We start from the raw sequence: 18,501 nt of genomic DNA on the forward strand, positions 1-18,501 counted from the left end.
CTGTAAAAGAGAGGGAGAAAAGGCCAAGTGGAAAGGAATAAAAAGGGCGGAGAGTCGTAAGGATAAGGGGGAGGGGCTTTAAAAAAAAAATCAAATGGAAGGAAAACGGAGGTGAAGGAGAAAAACAAGGAGGTACAGATATTCATTTTGGGAGAGTAGCACCAAAAACATTAATGCCTGTTTATAACACTTCCCAAAATGTACTCAGTTTATTCCAAAAAAATGCATATCCCCTCAGAACCGCATCAAACACAAGATTCAATACAACTAGAAAAAATACAAGTGTAACCACGGTGCTGCCGTTATCTACGACCAGCCTTCAGAACACTGTGCCGCACCGAAGCTTCAGCATTCATTCATCCACGCTCCCTCCCTCCCTCCCCCCCCGCCCCGAACACTGACTCTGTCCCCCGGCGTAACCCCCCCCCCCCCGGCGCAACGGCTCCTCCAGCGTCCAAACCCACGAGCTCGAGCGAAGTGAAACGGCAAATCTGCCAACGCTGACGCAGGCTCCGCTCAAACAAGCGTTTAATACAATTGGGATAACGTATCATACTGACTTGACCTCAGAGACGACTCTAGACCAATAACATTCCTATCACATCCTGTCCTAACATGTTCACGGGGGGGAGGAGGATAAAGTGGGGGGGGGGGGGGGGGCAAGGAGTCTGGAAATAGATGATGGGACAAGATACGTCTGAGTTATGAATGAGGCAAATGGAGTGTAGAAGAAGAGTCATTGCTCTGTTAGTGTCTGAATGCATCAATGACGAATGAGGGGGGGGGGGGGGGGTCAGGGAGAAAGGGGGGGGGGGATGTCCTGCATCTTTCTATAGCTCGACATGGGTTTCTGGCACAGAACGCTCCGTCTCCTTAATCCAATTGAACAGAGCTCCAGCGTCGACTACATCACAAAATCTGTCAAAAAAAAGACAAAAAAAGAATTTAATCATTTCCTGAAAATGAGACGGATATATTTAGAGTAGTGGTAAAGATAGGAGGGTGGTGGGGGGGGGGGGTGGGGCTGTTACCTCTGCATGGGGTTGAACAGGTTGGTGAGGGGAGGGGCTGTGGCTGACAGGACAGGTTTTCTTGGACTCTGAGGCTTTCAGCGACTGTTCTCCTGCTGCCTCTCCACTGCCCCCTCTGTGGCTCTTTCGCTTCCTTTTGGACTCCTTGGTTCGGCCGCGGCTGTTTCGTCTCTGCTCCGCAAGCTCAATCTGGGGGGGGGGGGGGTGTGTGTCGGATGTTAGAGTCTTATCACTGGCTTCCCGTCACGTATAGAATAGACTAAAGTTCTGCTGCTAGTCTACAAATCGCTCTGACACACACACGATTCTAATGAACGGCTCGTTATCAGGCTTTGGCAGAGCTCGACGAGCTGATGTGAATCAGGGGCGTTGGAGCAGGGAAACATAGAAGACATGCAGGGCAGTGGGGAAACGGTGCATTAATTATATATATCTATATATATATAGACCCAGACACAGACACACAGACACAGACACAGACACAGACACAGACACAGAGACAGACACAGAGACAGACAGACAGACAGACAGACAGACAGACAGACAGACAGACAGACAGACACACACACACACACACACTGTTGTGTATATATATGTATGTTGATATATATACACACATACATATATACACATACACATAAATAGTACTTATGTTGCACACAAGTGGAATAAACTACCAGCAGAAATGAATTCAGAACCAAATGTGAATATTTATAAATACAGGATAAAAAAATACAGATATTTCTCAAACTAAACTTCATTTAAGCATTTCTAAATCTTCTGCACATAACATTCTTTTAATATTTTTAATAGACACATTTTATATGTTTATGCTGCATATAATCAACCTTTTTGTTTCCTTCCATTCATTTTATTAGTACGTTTACTTTAAATTGTACATTTTAATGTTTCCAAAGTTTAAATATGATTTATTTCTTTATGTACGGCACAATAAGTTTCCTCAAGCTGCTTCGCCTTAGAGGGAAAAACCGAAATGTAACAAAACACTGCAAAATATACTCACTACGTGGCTCATACACCTTTACTTAAGACGTATGAACTTACTTTTCAAGCACTTCAATGTCTATTTCTAGCATCTTTCAGCTATAGTAAATTAAACACATGTACAGTGTTTTGTCATGAAAGGATGAGAAATGTAAGTGTCTGTAAGTAGGCGTACAAATGAGGCAATTTTTCACTTTACAAATTATTTTCAATCGTCTCTCTAACGCAGACAAATTAACATATTTTATCTAGTGGTTGTGCAAAATCAAAACAATCTGGTGGTAGCTCCTTATATTTCAAACAGACATGAATGTTTTATCTCCTTCATCTGCTCACTCTCTATGAACTATGAGTCAATCATAATGGAGGACAAAGGCTTTTACCTACTGCACTAATGCATTAAATTAAAAAAATAAGTGCTTTTCTATATTTTTACATTAACATTTTATTCTTCAGTTCAATATTAATGTCCGTCTTTGATTATATTGATAATATGTTGCCGGGACTCCTATCTGAGTTTTATGACGTTATCGTTATTAAGTCATGAAGTGTTTCTTATCCAGACCTGAATGAGTGTGTACAGCGTTCCTCTCGGTGGGTCAGATGATGCTTGGAGAACTCTGTTGATGGTATTCGTCTGGTCCAAGGAAACCTCCAGCAGATCTCCTTCCAGCTGCAGCTCCTCCAGCTGGGTCACGGTGGCTGTGGAAAGCTCCAGCACCTGGCCTTTTAGTAAAGGCAGCAGAGGCAGCAGAGACCCCACACCTGGAAGTTATATACACACACAGAGCAACGTTTGACATGACTGGTGGTGTGTGCGGTAAAGAAAATCCTCTGATGGTTATTTTTAAATGAACATCAAATATTACCTGTAACGTTTGACTTCTTGTTGATGCCATTTTCACATCCAGCCTGTGGGGAACATGAGTTGTGTGTTAAAACAGGTAAAAATAGACTGTTCTGTACAGTCTGTGGTGATAAGTCTACGGCGCATTGACACAAGAGGAAGTGGGTGTTAACCTGAATGCCGTTGCTTTGCTTTGTGTTCTTTTTGGGCGAATCTGTCAGATCAATGACATCATCTCCTTCCCCTCCTTCAGAGTCTGACAAAACTATGACCGCACTCTTTTCAGTCGTCTTCTCCATGTCTTCCTCTTCCTCTGCTTCACACTGGAGAGTGTCTTTGAGTTCCTGCAGCTTCTGCAGAGCCTGCTGCAGCTCCGTCGTCTCCAGCGCCTCTTTAGCTCGGCCCTGCCAGGTGATGGCTCGCTCCGTGAGACACTGCAGCGCTTCCCCTTCAGGCAGACGCACCGGCAGCCTCTGCAGGGCGACGAGCAACGCCAGGATCGTTTCCAGGCGCGGGCGCCGCGACCGCTGGCACCGCGGACACAAGAAACGCGAGTCCCAGTCCCACCAGCAGAGGGGGTTAGTCAGTTGTCCGGAGGAGGGGAGCAGGGAGGGGAAAGGGACGCAACTACCATGGAACCAGTCCTTACACAGGCGGCAACGGAGCTGAGGAGCGCAAGGCTGTCCGCCGCACACACACACTGACTGAGGAGGAGTGGCGCCTGTGTGGTTGCTGCTGCCGTTCTCTTTTACAGAGTTCTCTGAGTGGCTGGATGTGTCCGTCTCCATGGCGTCGTCCCACCTCCCGTTCTCCTTGCAACTTGCAGAAATAGTTCCAGGTTTGCACATGTTCATCTGCTGCAACCTTAGTAGCGCGTCTTTCTCCTGGTGCTCTCCTTGTTTGAAGGCCATCACCTGTTGTCGAGACATGGAGATCAGGTGCAGGTCAACAACCAGTTGCTCATGCATCGTGCCCTGATACGGATACGAAAAAGAAAAAAAAGAGACATTTCGTCGACTCACAATAGCTGCAGGGTCCCTCAGGTCATGAGCGGAAAGGCCCAGTGTGTTGGTGTCAGAGTCATCTGACAGATCATCCAACTCCTCTGGAGCGTTTCGCCTCTCCCTTCTTTTTGCACATGGGCATAAGACCTGCAACAGCAACACTGGTGTCAGATGCTTTATGGACAGCTTTTAAAAAGACATAGGTCAACGCTAACACAACATGCCAATATCTCATTCAAACACAAATCTAAACTATCTGGGAGTCAGAGACTCACTTTGACTGAATGCATGGCAGCCATCCGGACAAACAGGTTAAATCTAAACCTGATAAAAATCTACCCTAGCTTGTGTTTGATTAAGAATATGTTTCTTTTCTCGGTAGAAAGCCTTTCCCATGTGGAAACTTAAGTTTGAAACCACTTACTTTCTTTCACTAAAGTCCATAGAGACCATCAGTGTTTATAAACACAGGGACAAAGAAGCTGCTGGGCAACAGCTGTTTTATTTGTTAAAGGACTCGTATTATACCCTATTTCTCCAAGTTAACATAGTTCCCTGGTGTCCTAATGAACTTATTTTGACCAAAGCATGTCATGAAGCACCACAGCAGTTCAATCACTCTGCCAAAACAGCCCTGTTCACAACGCTCGCTTTTGAGCGCCTGTCTCTTTAAATGCAAATGAGACACAGGAAATTACGTCAGCGTCACTGAGACTCCGGCAGCTAACGGCAGTTAGCATTTGGAAAAGCCATCATTTGCCCACATATAAAATGTATCCACTGGACACGTAAATCCTCTGAGGCTGAAAGTTTGTGTAGAACTCTGTGCTGCACTGCGCAGCCATGAATAGAACACTTTGCGGACTTTGGCTCTTCTGGATACTATTGCCCTCGCAGTTTTTTTCCCACAGAAACCCCAGTGCTCAGCAGCATACTCGATGTTGATAATACATGTTAATACTTAAAAAAAAACAGCCATTAAAAGACCTGATCTATCCTTTTAAAGTGGAGTGCAATGTTGATTTAGCTAAACAGACAAATTATATTGTTATATTGTTTTATTTCCTATGTGCTCACCTCCAGCAGACTGTGCTGACTGCTCTTCTTCAGAAAGGTCTTGGTAGCCTTGTCCCTCCAGGAGTGAGCGCTGGCCACCTGCAGTTCCAACTGCCTCAGCTCCTCCATGTAGACCGGCAGGTCCCTTCCAATCGCCACCAGGCCCTCGAGGTCATCCAGACAGGGGTAATGCTCCCCATTCTTCAACAAACAAAGATAATGAATATTAAACATAACATGGTTTAGTGTTTTCACAAAAAAAAAACAGTCTAAAAGACACTCTTTTATTTTTTATTTACCTGGATTTCCTCCAGGTCTGTTACCCAGGCCCGTGCCCGTGTGAGAAAGCTCTGTAGAGCTAGAATGTTGGGAAGCTTGACCGGGATAAGCTGGGCCTCATTTACAATTGCCTCCAGAGTAGAGAGCGGATGTTTTTGCCTGGAAGAACAAAACAGTGACAAAGAAAGACCTTGAAGTCTTTGGAACAGGACAGACTGGTTTTGAAACGATAATCCTGAATTGTTAGCTTTACCTTTGCTCTAAGCAGATCTGTGCCTTCTCCTCCCACCGTTCTGCAATCGTAAGCAATTCCTGAAGCTCTGCCATGGCCGTCTCCACAGATATACTCTGAGGCAAGTTGCAGCCTGCTTGCATGAGGTTCCTCAAAACTTCCAATGTGACCTCCTGCCGTTCACCACCTTCTGTGCCTAGTGTGCGCCTCACCTCTTCCAGCCAGTGGCCTTGCTCCTTCAGGCCCTGAAGCAAATTACACTCTGGCACTACAACAGGCAACTTGCTGCCCTGCTCCAACAATGTCTGCAACTGTTCAGGAGGTGGAGAGTCTCTCCTCCATTCCCTGTCATTGACCAGTGCCTGGGCCTGGCTCTGGAAATCCTCAACTGAATGCAGAATTGCCTTGAAAAGCAGAAGATAGATAGATTAACCTTAGGTGCCCTAAATACAAATGACATTTAAGCCAAGAACATTAAAGCAAAGATATCAAGTACACAAGTGTATACACAAATAAAATATTTGTTTAGCTACTTTCAGTGTGGCATCTTTACCTGTACTCCCTCTAACTGGCTCATCACACAAGGCAGATTTTGCATCTTCTCTACCAACGATTTCAGCTCTGCTAGCATCATCTTGTTTTCACTGAAAGACAAACCACATGTAAGCTCATGTAGCTGTGCAGACAGACAGTGTAAACGTCATGTTCTCCCCTACCTGGTCTTTGTGTCACTGAGGAGTTCAGTACTTGTCTTTTGGCAGTGCTCTATGTCTTTAAGAACTTTGTTGAGTTTCCGGAGAAGTTCGTTGTCTGGAAACTTTTTCTCTGTTGCTTCCATCTTCAGGGTTTCCAGGTCATCAATACCTGCGATTAAAAGAACCATTTGGTCTTAGCATGTTCTTTTAAAAATCACATCTTAATGTCAAAACCAAGGGAATTACATGACCCTTCAAAAGTTTGGGATCACATACAATTTTTCCAAGTTTTCCATTAAAAGTCACACTTTTATTCATTAAAAGAGTTGCAAAATTAATAGAAAATAAAGTCAAGAAATTGACAAGATTAGTAATAATGATTTTCATTCAAAATAATAATTTTGCCCTTTCTTCAAAGAACCAGCAAAAAAATAGAGAGTGCATTTCTGATTTATTTAATATTATATTCATTGAAAAAAAAGTGCTTTTCCTTCAAAAATAAGGACATTTCTAAGTGACTCCAAACTTTTGAACGGTAGTGTAATTGTGTTTGTTTCTCACCTATCTTGCTTCCCTCTTCTTGCTCAAGTGCCTCCTTTACTCTGTTGGCCCAGGAATCGAAAGACTCGGATCGAACCTTTAATCGGTGCAACATGGCTAGCAACTCATCGAGGGTATATCTGTACCTGTAAAGTCAAGAGATGGAATAAAACCACAAGAGTGAGTCAATAGAGAATCGACACGGTGGTAACATTACCGCCAAACGTTATACAACAGGTGATTACCTGAGGTAGAGTTTGTCAGTGGGGCAGTTGCACAGATCCTGAGTGTGATAGAGACACACCAGATGCTCCGGACAATTTGAGCAGGCCAGAGCAGAGAGGAAGCATGTGGTCTTGCATTTATCACACTGTCTCTCGTCATCGGGCAGCAGCTCAAATGCCTCACGCTCTGCTTCAGTAATACCCTGAAGGTACAAAACACATAAGTTAGAAGTTAGACACAGTTAATAAATCAAACCACCATTTGCTTACACAGACAAAAATCAGGGAATAAATAAATGGAGAATCTCCATATGTATCTCACCCTTTCCATCAGAGCCTTCCGCAGCTTCCTCTCTTCCTGAACGATGATGAACATTTCCCGGTGTGTAGCAGCGGCCAGGTTGAGATCGAGTTTCTCTGGGCTGGTGGCCATTTTACAGGTGAGTTCCTCATGGGAGAATACACAATACCTCCGTAAACGCCGGTAGTGCTCGATACAGGAGCGGCCAAGAGGCAGCTGAGAGGGGGAGAGGAATGGTCTTGATGATGGGAGTTTTCGAATGATGTGAGGCGACAACCTGAGACAGACGGTGTAAACAGACTTACCCAGTCTGCAGTGCAGAAGTTGACCGCTTCAGCAAAGTTGTATCCCTGATTGAAGCCACTGTGGTAGGCTCTGGGGAAGGTGATGACAAACTCACCAGCACACTGGTTAGTTCGTACAACCTGCAAATCAAACAACAAAGAATTAATCTTTCAATTTATTGAAGATATTTCTGCTCTATGCGTGCATGTTTGTGGAATAACGGACCGGTACACCGTGAGACATGAGGATATTGGGGTTCATGATGGTGACGAGCTGGTGCAGGAGGTCAGGCTGGAACTCAAACAGCTCTGGAGTGAGCTTGTGCATCACCTCCTCAAGTCGCTCTGCCGCCACAGAGGGAACTCCATACCATGTCTTGGGTTCACCCCTTTAAATAAGAAGACATGGGTAGAAAAGGTTAAGTCTCATAATCATCTACACCTTAAAACACCCACAGAAGCACACAACAAGCATGTTGTACCAGTGCAGGTAGTTGATGGAGTAGCTCCAGTGGTCCTCAATGTGCCAGCAGAAAGCCGAGAAGACCATGCCGACATAAAGCCAAGGGACTTTCATCCCAGAGATGTCACCATTGATGTGGCACAGGAGTGACTGCTCCAGCACGGGCATCACATTCAAGTTCCAGCCACTGCGAGCATAATCCTGACAGAACAGCACAGAGAGGAGCAAATTACAGATCATCGTTTAAAGCAAGCAGTTTCATGGAAAAAAGTACATTTAGACTCAATGAAAACCAATGTCTACAAGTGTTTAATTTCTGTTAATAATTCCTTATCTACCATAAATGTTAAGTCAAGTTTTTGTGAGCGCTTGTACACTATATATGGACCAAAGTATTTGGCCAAGCCTGTTAAATATTGAATTCAGGTGTTTCAATCAGGCTTTGGATTAGGCCCCTTATCTACAATGAAGGGCGATCTTAACGCTTCAGAATACCAAGACATTTTGGACAATGCCATACTTCCCTTTTCCATTCCATCATGACTGTGCCCCAGTGAACAAAGCAAGGACTAAAAAGAATTAGTTTGACGAGTTTGGTGTGGAAGAACTTGACTGGGCGTCACAGAGCGCCTTTGGGATGAACTGGAACACAGATTGTAATCCAGGCATCCTCCTGATCTCACAAATTCTCTACAGAATGAATGAGCACAAATTTCCATAGAAACACTTCAAAAGTCAGAAGTGTGGACGCTGCTATAGCTGCAAGACGGGGACCATATTAAAGTGCTGTATAGGCATCTGAATACTTTTGTCCATATATCGTATATTTTATATAATTATTTGTTAGCCATAAAGACACGTCCTTGTATGGTTGACATCAAAAAATACAATGTACATACGTCCTCTTCCTTTGTGAGCTTCTTCTTGCCATTGTTCATTGGGAAGCCACTGCCAAAGTCCTTGGAGTGTATGTCTGCTCCGTACTCCACAGTCACGTCTTCCTCAATGCTACCGACGAGCCTCCAGAACTCCCTCTCCACAAGTTCAGTGGGGACCATCTACCATAACAAGAGCAACATATCCTTGAGTTTAGTCACCAGAAAGTCATCAGAAATGGGCTGTGACTTGTGTAGGTAGGCTTACATGGACAGGCATATTGAAGTAATCTGCTTTGAATGCATCAGCCATTTCCCCGAAACTCTGCAGAGTGTACTGTCGTGTAGCTTGTTCAAAGCCAAATGCTTCAGTTGGCTTCTTGCACTCCTAAAAGTGGGAAATTCAAACAAACAAAGATGTTGTCAGTTAGGAGAAACCCAACCTACGCTGAGAGTATTACAGACAGAGGAGGACACACTTCCTTCTTACCTCTGCCACACATTTGGGACATCGCCAGTTGCCTTTGGGAGGATCAGAGAGCGGGGGTAGTAGACAGTAGGTGTGGTAGTTATCATCACAGCCATCACACAGCATGAGTTTATCATCATCGTCACCCCGACCACACATTCGACAAACAAACGACTCCACCTTGACAAGAGGGAGAAGAAAAAAAAACATTGGATCTCAGGATTAGAGCCAGAGGAGTAAAGGTTTAAACAATGACTATGTCCCTATTAGGAAGTGTTAGCATGCTTCAGTGCCTATTAAATTCAAAGGATTATACTATGGGTAGAAGAAGTCACTGACCTAGTATTTAGTTTGACAATTAATGAAGAGCAGAGTGCAGGCTGATAGAATTAGCAGACATCTTGTGGTGGTTGAGGATTTAAGGTTAGAGAGTAACACCGCATGTCTCTAAAACAAATTCTGTTGTGCATCTTTTGGAGTACTCACAGACTGTGGGTTGTTGAGGTTGCTTCTAAGCCTCATAGTCATTTTGGTGCACGGCTTATCTGGATCGTCTTCCTCCCCCTCGTTGTATTTTCCATTCTGTGGTTCTTCTTTCTTTACTTCTGGCTTAATAGTGAGGCTCGGCGGAGGCATTTGAGGACTAGACGTGGCCCCTTCACTCTGCTTCACCTGAGGCTCAAGCGGCTCTGCTTTGACTAAGGTATCAGCAGCAGGTGCAGCAGACACATCTTCTTTGATATTAACAGTCTGAGGAAGCTCTTCTAAAAAAAGAACGGGAAGAAAGGAGCATGGAGTGTTCAGAACCAGTTATCACAGACAGTAAAATCTTCACACTATAGGGCTTTGCATGACAGATTTGTGAGATCTAAACTGATAAAAGCTCCCCAATAGCATTTTTTTTTTTTTTTTAAATAATCCCGAACTTCTTGTTCCCTAAGCCATACTTTCTCATTGTTATATATGCCAAACATGCTAAAAGTCAATCAACTGCATGCAAATTAGAAGGTGGTTGCAACACTTGCCTTTCTTCCTGATGCCTTTATACCTCGCAACCAATCCAAGCCCCATCATCTTTGGCCCTGCGCCATAAATCTGTAGCTTCTTCAGTTCTGGGTTCTTCTCTATGTCCTCCTCTGTCGGCTCAGGCTGGATAAAAGCACATTCCCATTAGTAAAGGGAGAGAAAGGCTGCTTCTACGTTACAAAGCAACACAGAGCAAAGCACGGGTTTAGGCCATATGCAGAACAAACAGTAGAAACATAAGAGGCATAGCAGTGCATCACACCAAGGGTTTGTGCTGGGTTAGACAGTATAGAAAAGTTAGCCTACTTCACAGTGAAAGCTTCAAGGTTAAGACCCACCACCAAGACACACAATCACCAGCGGTTGCAACCATACAGTTATACTTGAATGTCTTTCAGATTTTACCCACAGTTGGGGTTTTTTTTTTTTTTTTTTTAAAGAAGTTTTTCGTGTTGGGTAAAAAAAAAATCAGCCAGAAATCATTACTGACAGTATTTTTAAATATTTTCAGTTAAAACGAAGGAACAAGCACAACATACTGTAGGTTTACAACTTAAGTTGGATGTTTTAACAGCAGTTACATTTGAGCCATAAAGTCTGCTGTTAATTTTTTTTTATGACTTAAGAACTTTGGTCTCCATTTGTCCCGTGTGTTTCCTTTTGAAAAGAAAGGCCGCTCTGCAGTCAATTCCCCCAACACTTAAACTGTTGTGTTGTTTCTTTGTCGGGCAAACTCTTATTTTAGAAGATGTAGGCATGTATGGAAACATATGGCATTTTATTAACTGCCTAAGACATTGCTATTCAAATAAAATGTACTATTATTACACTAAAATATTCTGATCACACATTTTAAACTGGACATTCTGAGCCACCAAAGCTATGACAATGGGACATTGGGGCAGACACTTTTACAGAGTTCACTTGTCCTTTCAATCTGCTCAGATTTGGAGAGTTCTGCCACTGCTGCATTCTTGTAACCTTCCAAAACTCTTAAGTCAGCAATTGTCAAATGTCATTTAATATGAATGCATGTCTTCACTGGCTAACATTCTTGAAGCCTCTTCCTAACCAGATGGCATGTGTTATCAGCCCTCTCACTGTATAAGTTTATTCCTTCAAATAATTGTAGTCTTCTCGGTCTCCAGATTATCTTTAGAAGCCTGGCTGCAATGTGGGGGCGCTGGTTTTAGTCAGCCATATGATTGCAAACATCAGCAACAGACACAGGTCTTAACACCACTTTCAATAATCACTCAGTGGAACTGAAAAGCACAAAAAAGTGGAACAAAATTCATACATTTCAATACATTTAGAACATCTCTCCATCTCTGGACTTCAATTTTAAAAGGTGCTATACGCTTAGAGTTCACTCTTCATTCTTTTTACCGTGCACCAAAAACACAGCACATGTAGACCACAACCTTTATTCCCACAGCAAGAACTCATTGAATGCATGTCATGACAACATAGCTCTGTGTGAATTTCTCTGTGAGATGAATAAAGTATCTATCTATCTATCTATCTAGAGTGTCAGTCATATCACAAAAAAACAAGACACAACATCCAAGGTGGATGTGTTAACCACTTGTATGCAATTACACCTTCATCTGTGCAGACATATCTCTGGCTGCCCATCGTGCATTGACCAAGTATCTATCCAAGTGGGATGAGGACAGCAGACAACATCGAACAACAGGAAGTGATGATGAAGTGGATTAAACACAAAGTTTGGTTTCAAAAAAAGCTAAATTTAGGGCCAAAAAATAAACTGGTAAAGCTCTAGTGCTTCAAGACACCCAATCCTGATCCTCCTGTCTGACTAGCACAAGACTATTAAACCAACATGACTGGATTCTTCTGTGAGTGCACCCTAAAGAGAGCGCATGCAGCCAGAAGGCTTAGCTGCTGTATGGAGTACAGAGCAAGGCAAAAAACAGCAAAGGCGCACACAGACAGCCCAGCATTACAAGTCAAGTACAACCACAGAGAAGAAGAAGTGCATGAGTGAAAGAGAGAAAGCTTAAAGTGAAAGTGGACTGTGCTATTGCTAAAGTATTAGCTCACGGTAACAGGAGTGCAGGGATATAAATTTGTTTACCTTTAAGATTTAAATTACTTTTTTGCCTTCAGAAATATGGACTAAAACCTCAATGAAAATGCCACAAGACACCTCTGTTCGACATGAAATAGCATGGTCTTGTTTTGTAAAAACAATTCTCGAGCTTGTTCCTGAAGAACAGAGTTTTAAAAATTAAATTACACAAGCGAGCAGGTAAGGAAAATCTTCCACTTTGTCTACTGTCTGATCTGTGAAACAAAGTGCATGTATTAAACCACCCACTACACAACTACACCTTAGAGTTATGGCTGCGTGTTAATGGAAAAAGTTGGAAGTAGTTGTTGAGGCGGTTTAGGTAAGGAGGCAGAAAAAAGTGTGGGGGGAGGGGGGGAGGGGGGGGGGGGGGCAGAAGGTGAGCTCATGTGCTCAAGAGGCAGTACCGCAGAGATGAGTTCAGAGCCAGTGGTGAGAGGATGGGGGGCCAGATCCTCTGGACCCTGCAAGGGGAGACAATAACAGCAACAATAAACTAAGACAAGAGGGGAGAGAAGTGGAGATGAGAGAGGAAGGAGGGGAGGGGGCGGAAGAGAACAGAACCAGCAATTGTAGGAGGAAATGTGGGACACATTATGAGACATGGGTCAAATTCATTGAAGGATATATTAAATCCAACAGACCAGTGTGTTGCCAGATTCATTTTTACTGGTTTACGTCAATATCTTCTGATTAAAGATAAAAGATACATTAATATCTTTGGAAAAACCTAATTTCTCTGCTGATTATGCTGTAGCACCTACATAATTTGTATGAAATGAGGGTCAGCATGGGAATAGAATTCGTAGGTTGGAATATGATTCTTGTTAAGTAAATGCAGTGTTTGTTTGTGTGGGGGATTTAACAAATGGGAGCAAAACCATGGTACCACAGTCTTGAATAACATAAGAGAATTAGGTAACCAACCATGATATTCTAACCCCAACTTGCTGAAACAGGAGCAGATGGTGCAGCCTGTTGAGCTTTCAACACTTATTGTTTTTTTAATTGATATGAACATTCTCCACTGTAGCGTAGAGGTTTTTATGCAAAACAAAATGTGTATTCCAGCATGAGAAATTAAATGATAATATGATGAGGAAAAAAGGGAGGTTAGGGTTGAAAATGACCATCATTCGCTTGCTTTTCATTAGCATGATTTAACATCATTTTTGCTGGTCCTGCAATGACAGCATTAATGTTAAGCACATGTGAAAACAGTTGAGGGGGGTGGAAGACAGTAGAAAAAACAAAAGCAGACACTTGCGTAAGCCATGGAGCAGAGAGTAAAAACAGCAGGATTAAGCATAGCAGCATGGCAAGATGAAGGATAAGCAAGCTTGGATGCGCTCGGGTGCTGCGTCACGTTTACTCGAACAAATTTAGGAAACAAAAGTTCTGGTTTTGTTTTTATTTCCTGGTACATCTACGGAGATGTACCGAAAAAAAAGACTGAGAACATCGCACATTTTGTCTCAAATGACTTCATTTTTAGGCAATAAATATTGAAATATTGAAAAAAGTAATATGTAATGAGACCAATTCACAAAGCTACAATCATTAAGACACGTACAAGTGACATCATCTGTGGAAATGGTTGTGATATGTGGTTTGGAGCAAGTTCCGTTTAAAGATTACAGGTGAGGACACTGGATTACCTAGTCGTTCAAAGTGGCACTGCTGAGACGGAATCCCTCTTTGACAAACCATACTTCAAAACAATGTTATTTTTGTGTGCTTGAAAAGTGCAATATAATACTGTTTTTTTTCTATCTTGATGTGGTAAGACACACTTGGAAATGTCATCCAACAACCTGTTTAAGTGACAAAGAACAGAGTTACTCAATGACAAGTACGAGCAGGTACGCTCACTCACATCAGGCTGGCATCGGTTTGCTCTGCGCCCATACGTGCTGGTTTTGGACGGCTGCACAGACTGTCGCAGAGGGATCGAGTGGGGTTTGTACTCTTTATCCACATCCTCGCCATCGTAGTGCTTTGGCTTACAATGCTAGAAATGACATAAAGACAGAGTTTACATGAAAACATATCCATAAACATCACCTTACTATTTTTTTTGTATACAATCTATTGACGGATAACACAAAAAGGAGGGACAAGAATGTGAAGACATACCGGCAGGCTGGCACCAGCCTGGAACACTTCAAAAGGGTAGACAATCCTCTCATAATGTGAGCGCAACAGAGAACCAATGTTTTTGCCCGTGGGGTAACCAAGCCTCTGAGCCACACGAGCCCAGCGTCGTTCCTTACAGACCATCTCAAAACCTCCTTCATCTGTTACGATCTGAAAAAAAAAAAGTGAATTTCGTGATCGATTTAGCATCTATATGTCAAAATGTATATTCAGAATAATAACAGTTCTGTTCTAACTTACCCTTGACAGACCAAAAAGATCAAGGATGCGCCTTTCAATGTGTGGGATCTTTAGTGAGGATGCCTGGACTTCCCAAAACCTGGCAATACGGTCCAGATAATTGAGCTTCACCCTGGTCTCCGCCTAGAACAAAACACACGACCACCAAAATTACAGGCCAGTTGAATGAAGGACTTGATCGTATGTCGACAATGCGCACTGTTGAGACAAAACCTACCTCCAGCTCATTAAGCCTCTGGATGCGAGGTGTGAAGTGGAAGCTCTCCAGCTCCACAGAAAACGGTGGTTGCCAGTCCTATGTGGCAGCAAAGACACAATTAAACCTGTAAGCCTTTATGCTAAAGCATCAACAGAGAAATGACCTCTGTCATTCAGGGAGCTTACTAAAAAAAGGCAAATGGGCCCGGGACATTAATGAGATCTTGAGCTTTGTTTGGTCTTCACCATGGTCTGACTCTAGCCTTCAGGCTAAAGAACGTGGCTTCGCTTAAATATAAGTGATAACTAAGGCTGCCTATTATAGAGCATGTGAAGTTCACGCTACAATTAAATGCCTAATTTCTTTCCTATCACCTCATCTTGTGATGGTGATAAGGCTTTAATTAATAAGGCTATGAAATCACAGAAGTTACCTTTCCATATTAAGCAGAGGATTCTTCATTGTCTGTTTTTAAATCTCTACTAAAAATGCACCTCTTTATCTTGATTTTTAAAACAATGTGAGATGTTGCATTCATGCTGCATATCTACTTTGTTTTCTCTTTTTTTGGCTTTTTGCTTGTGTTTTATGGATTTAAATGTTACTGTATAGCACTTTGGCTGACTGTGTGGTTTTTAAAAACACTTTATAAATAAAACTGGATTGGAATGGATGTAATTACACACCATGTGTAGTTTTACACAAGTAACCAGTCAGCTCTCTAGTCTCTGATATTTTGATGTAATTATTGTAAGCATATTAAGTCTCCCTTGTAATTATGGGAGAATGACAAATAGTTATTTATATAACATAAATTCATGTCATTCTTGTTTTGGTGATGAATGTAGAAAAACAGTTTTTTTTCTGGTTCCTGTGACAAAATTAATGAAATCCCTACTGGATTGCATTGCTTATGTACATATTAATATTTTAACTCATGACATAAGAATACGTGCTATTACACGCTCATACCAAGATGACTGACATAACTACAAAAAGCATTCCATCTGTGAGCATACTGGTAATACAGGATCATCAGAGTCATGCTATGTCATTGAGATCTATGTCGTTGACGTCAACAAGAAATTGTGCGTCTTGGATCATTTAGGAAATATCTAGTCTAAAACTGCAATTTCATACACCTTATAATATTCTTCATAAATACTGTATAATCTGTGCACGCTACATGATACGCACAGAACAATAACGATCAATGTACAAGCATAAGCAAATATTTACTTGAGGAGGTCGGATTTTGCAGATTCCAGACTTCTCTGCAATTGGACGTATCTTGGCGATGTAGCCCAGGGGATCCTGAAACTCCTCCCATGATGGCTCAAATACTGGACACTCCGGAGGAGGTATAAACTCTTCTCCTTCCATTGCCCTGACGACAGGAAGGTCAACAATGCAAAACAAGTTAATGAACTCTGGCAGATTGACGAATGGCGGTGACAACAACCCAGGAGCAATTCTGAATTTTGAGAGAGTAAATCATATTTTTCTTTGTTGAGAACAATTGTGACTAAATCACATCTTCACACTGTGTAGTTCTGAGTGGTGTAAAGCCAAAAAAAGACTAAAGGAATATTTTCAAGCATTTTACCTTCACAGACAACATGTATTACAATAAACGTCTCAAATTACAGAAAGCACTCGGAGAGCGCAAACCTAAGAAAAGGAGACTCAGTTTACCGCTGTGTTAATACATTCCTCCATCTGTATCACAATTACAACCTAATACTTCCTTCCATGGGCTCTACCCTACATCCACAGAAAGTTTAAACAAATGTCATCCATTACATTTTCCATTACCCTGCACACAAAACAGACAGAAAAGTAAACAGCCAAAAAAACATAACCTCTTTGGCAGAGGTAATAAAAGGCAAACAAAAACCAACGGCTTGTGGACACATTCAGTTTCATAAAGTTCATGGAAAAGTCAATAAAAAGTCAATACAAACAGGGTTTGCTAAATCTAAGGGCATATTACAAAGTATACAATAACTTTCTGCACTTGTTCAGTCTTATCAATGCATTACTCACTGGCTCAGTGGCACTTACCAACACATTTGTTAGTTTCTATATATATTCATAATTTGGCCAAGCACTACACTGACCTAGTGAATAGTTATTAACTACAGACAACACCGGGATGGGAATTTTTTTGCCCATCAAAGTATTCATTGTTAAACCCCCTCCCCCACCACCAGACACAACAAAACAACTGCCATGCTTTGGTCAATCGGTCTTCCCGTTGTGGGAAGGGGCAACAGTTCTGACTATGTAATGCTTTATCAGACACATTACAACAACAACAACAACAAAAAGCAAATAGTTTAAACACAGAAGATATGACAACGGTTATGCAAGCAAGTAAGTAATATTATTGTGATTGCAATAATCAAAGAATACTGTTCTGTGTTGTCACTGGGGATCCATAGAAGTCATACACAACAAAATGAGAACTTGATGCTGTAGACTGGTGTGGCATGTGTCCCACCTAACTTACTCTTGATTGACTTACAGACAAACAATGGCGTGGAGGCCATGAACCCTGAGGTATGGAGCCCTGGCCATGAAGTCATCACTACCCGTGAACGGGTTGACCGACATAACTATCCTACACCTAAAATAATTAATCCATTATTCTTTTGTCCAATAATGTTATCCGGATGGTTTAAATCACACATGTTACAAACAAGAGTTAGCTTCTAGCAATTAAACTTGGGAGAACTGGCATTAAAACCATGCTCACCTTCCAAGGATAAAATAAGGAAAAATAAAATACTATGACTTTAGTTATTCATATGTGGTCGTCTAGGTGTCAGTCCTGTCTCGTCTTTGGCCAATCATGAGGTCCATTTTATGTCCATTGTTCATCTTTCATGGGCAATAACGCCGCTTACAGCTAACGTTAGCATCGAGGCCTCCACTTCTTCCCTCAGCTCTGTCTCATTGCCTCTCACGGTTTGTCAGACAACTAGCTAGGCTAACATTGTGGGAGGCTTGACAAAACTAAAGTCAACAATATCAACCATTGATAAGCACAACCTCCCAACTAAAACGATGCTAATAACCACATATGTGACAACAATCTGGTCTGTGGAGCAAAAAAACAACAACATATACGGTTACTTGTCGAGCTACTTTCATTTGAGTGTGTGGTTGTATTTCCGAGACTGACCCAAAGACACCTCGATGTCCCGGGGTATGATAAGGCTGCTGGCTGCTCTCCTTCCTCTGTTGTTGTGGTGACTGGTGGTTAGCTAACGTTGGCCAGCTGTGCTCGGTCCAGTTAGCTGCTAGCTACCGCTGCTAGCAAAGTTGACCGTATTTCAGCCTCGGTTCTCCATAGACTCCGTTGTGCCAAACGACACGGGCTCACAACATGAGTGGCAGACGTTCGTTTAATGTTAAATGAGAGTCTCAAACTTAATCGGTTGTGTCGTTCTTGATCATTTCCCGATAATCATCAT

The 18,501-nt window shown here is 42.3% G+C and overlaps 1 protein-coding gene across 1 annotated transcript; it reads right to left on the reverse strand.

Moving 5' to 3' along the window:
* Nucleotides 1-688: 688 nt before the first annotated feature.
* On the reverse strand, nucleotides 689-18,411 carry kdm5c (lysine demethylase 5C). Its single transcript, XM_083894542.1, has 29 exons — nucleotides 18,210-18,411; nucleotides 16,262-16,409; nucleotides 15,041-15,118; nucleotides 14,824-14,946; nucleotides 14,563-14,733; nucleotides 14,303-14,437; nucleotides 12,834-12,890; nucleotides 10,331-10,454; nucleotides 9,792-10,069; nucleotides 9,327-9,485; nucleotides 9,105-9,224; nucleotides 8,861-9,019; nucleotides 7,981-8,162; nucleotides 7,725-7,887; nucleotides 7,520-7,639; nucleotides 7,236-7,430; nucleotides 6,935-7,116; nucleotides 6,711-6,835; nucleotides 6,171-6,318; nucleotides 6,008-6,098; nucleotides 5,476-5,858; nucleotides 5,243-5,381; nucleotides 4,965-5,144; nucleotides 3,906-4,034; nucleotides 3,057-3,797; nucleotides 2,906-2,948; nucleotides 2,602-2,801; nucleotides 1,032-1,220; nucleotides 689-918 (listed from the first exon to the last, which is right to left on the reverse strand). The coding sequence occupies exons 2-29, from the start codon at nucleotides 16,403-16,405 to the stop codon at nucleotides 910-912; spliced, it is 4,767 nt and encodes a 1,588-aa protein (XP_083750668.1). The 5' UTR covers nucleotides 16,406-16,409; nucleotides 18,210-18,411; the 3' UTR covers nucleotides 689-909.
* Nucleotides 18,412-18,501: the final 90 nt, after the last annotated feature.

This window comes from Microchirus variegatus, assembly GCF_963457635.1.
Source record: "Microchirus variegatus genome assembly, chromosome: 9".
NCBI classification, from domain to species: Eukaryota; Metazoa; Chordata; class Actinopteri; order Pleuronectiformes; family Soleidae; genus Microchirus; species Microchirus variegatus.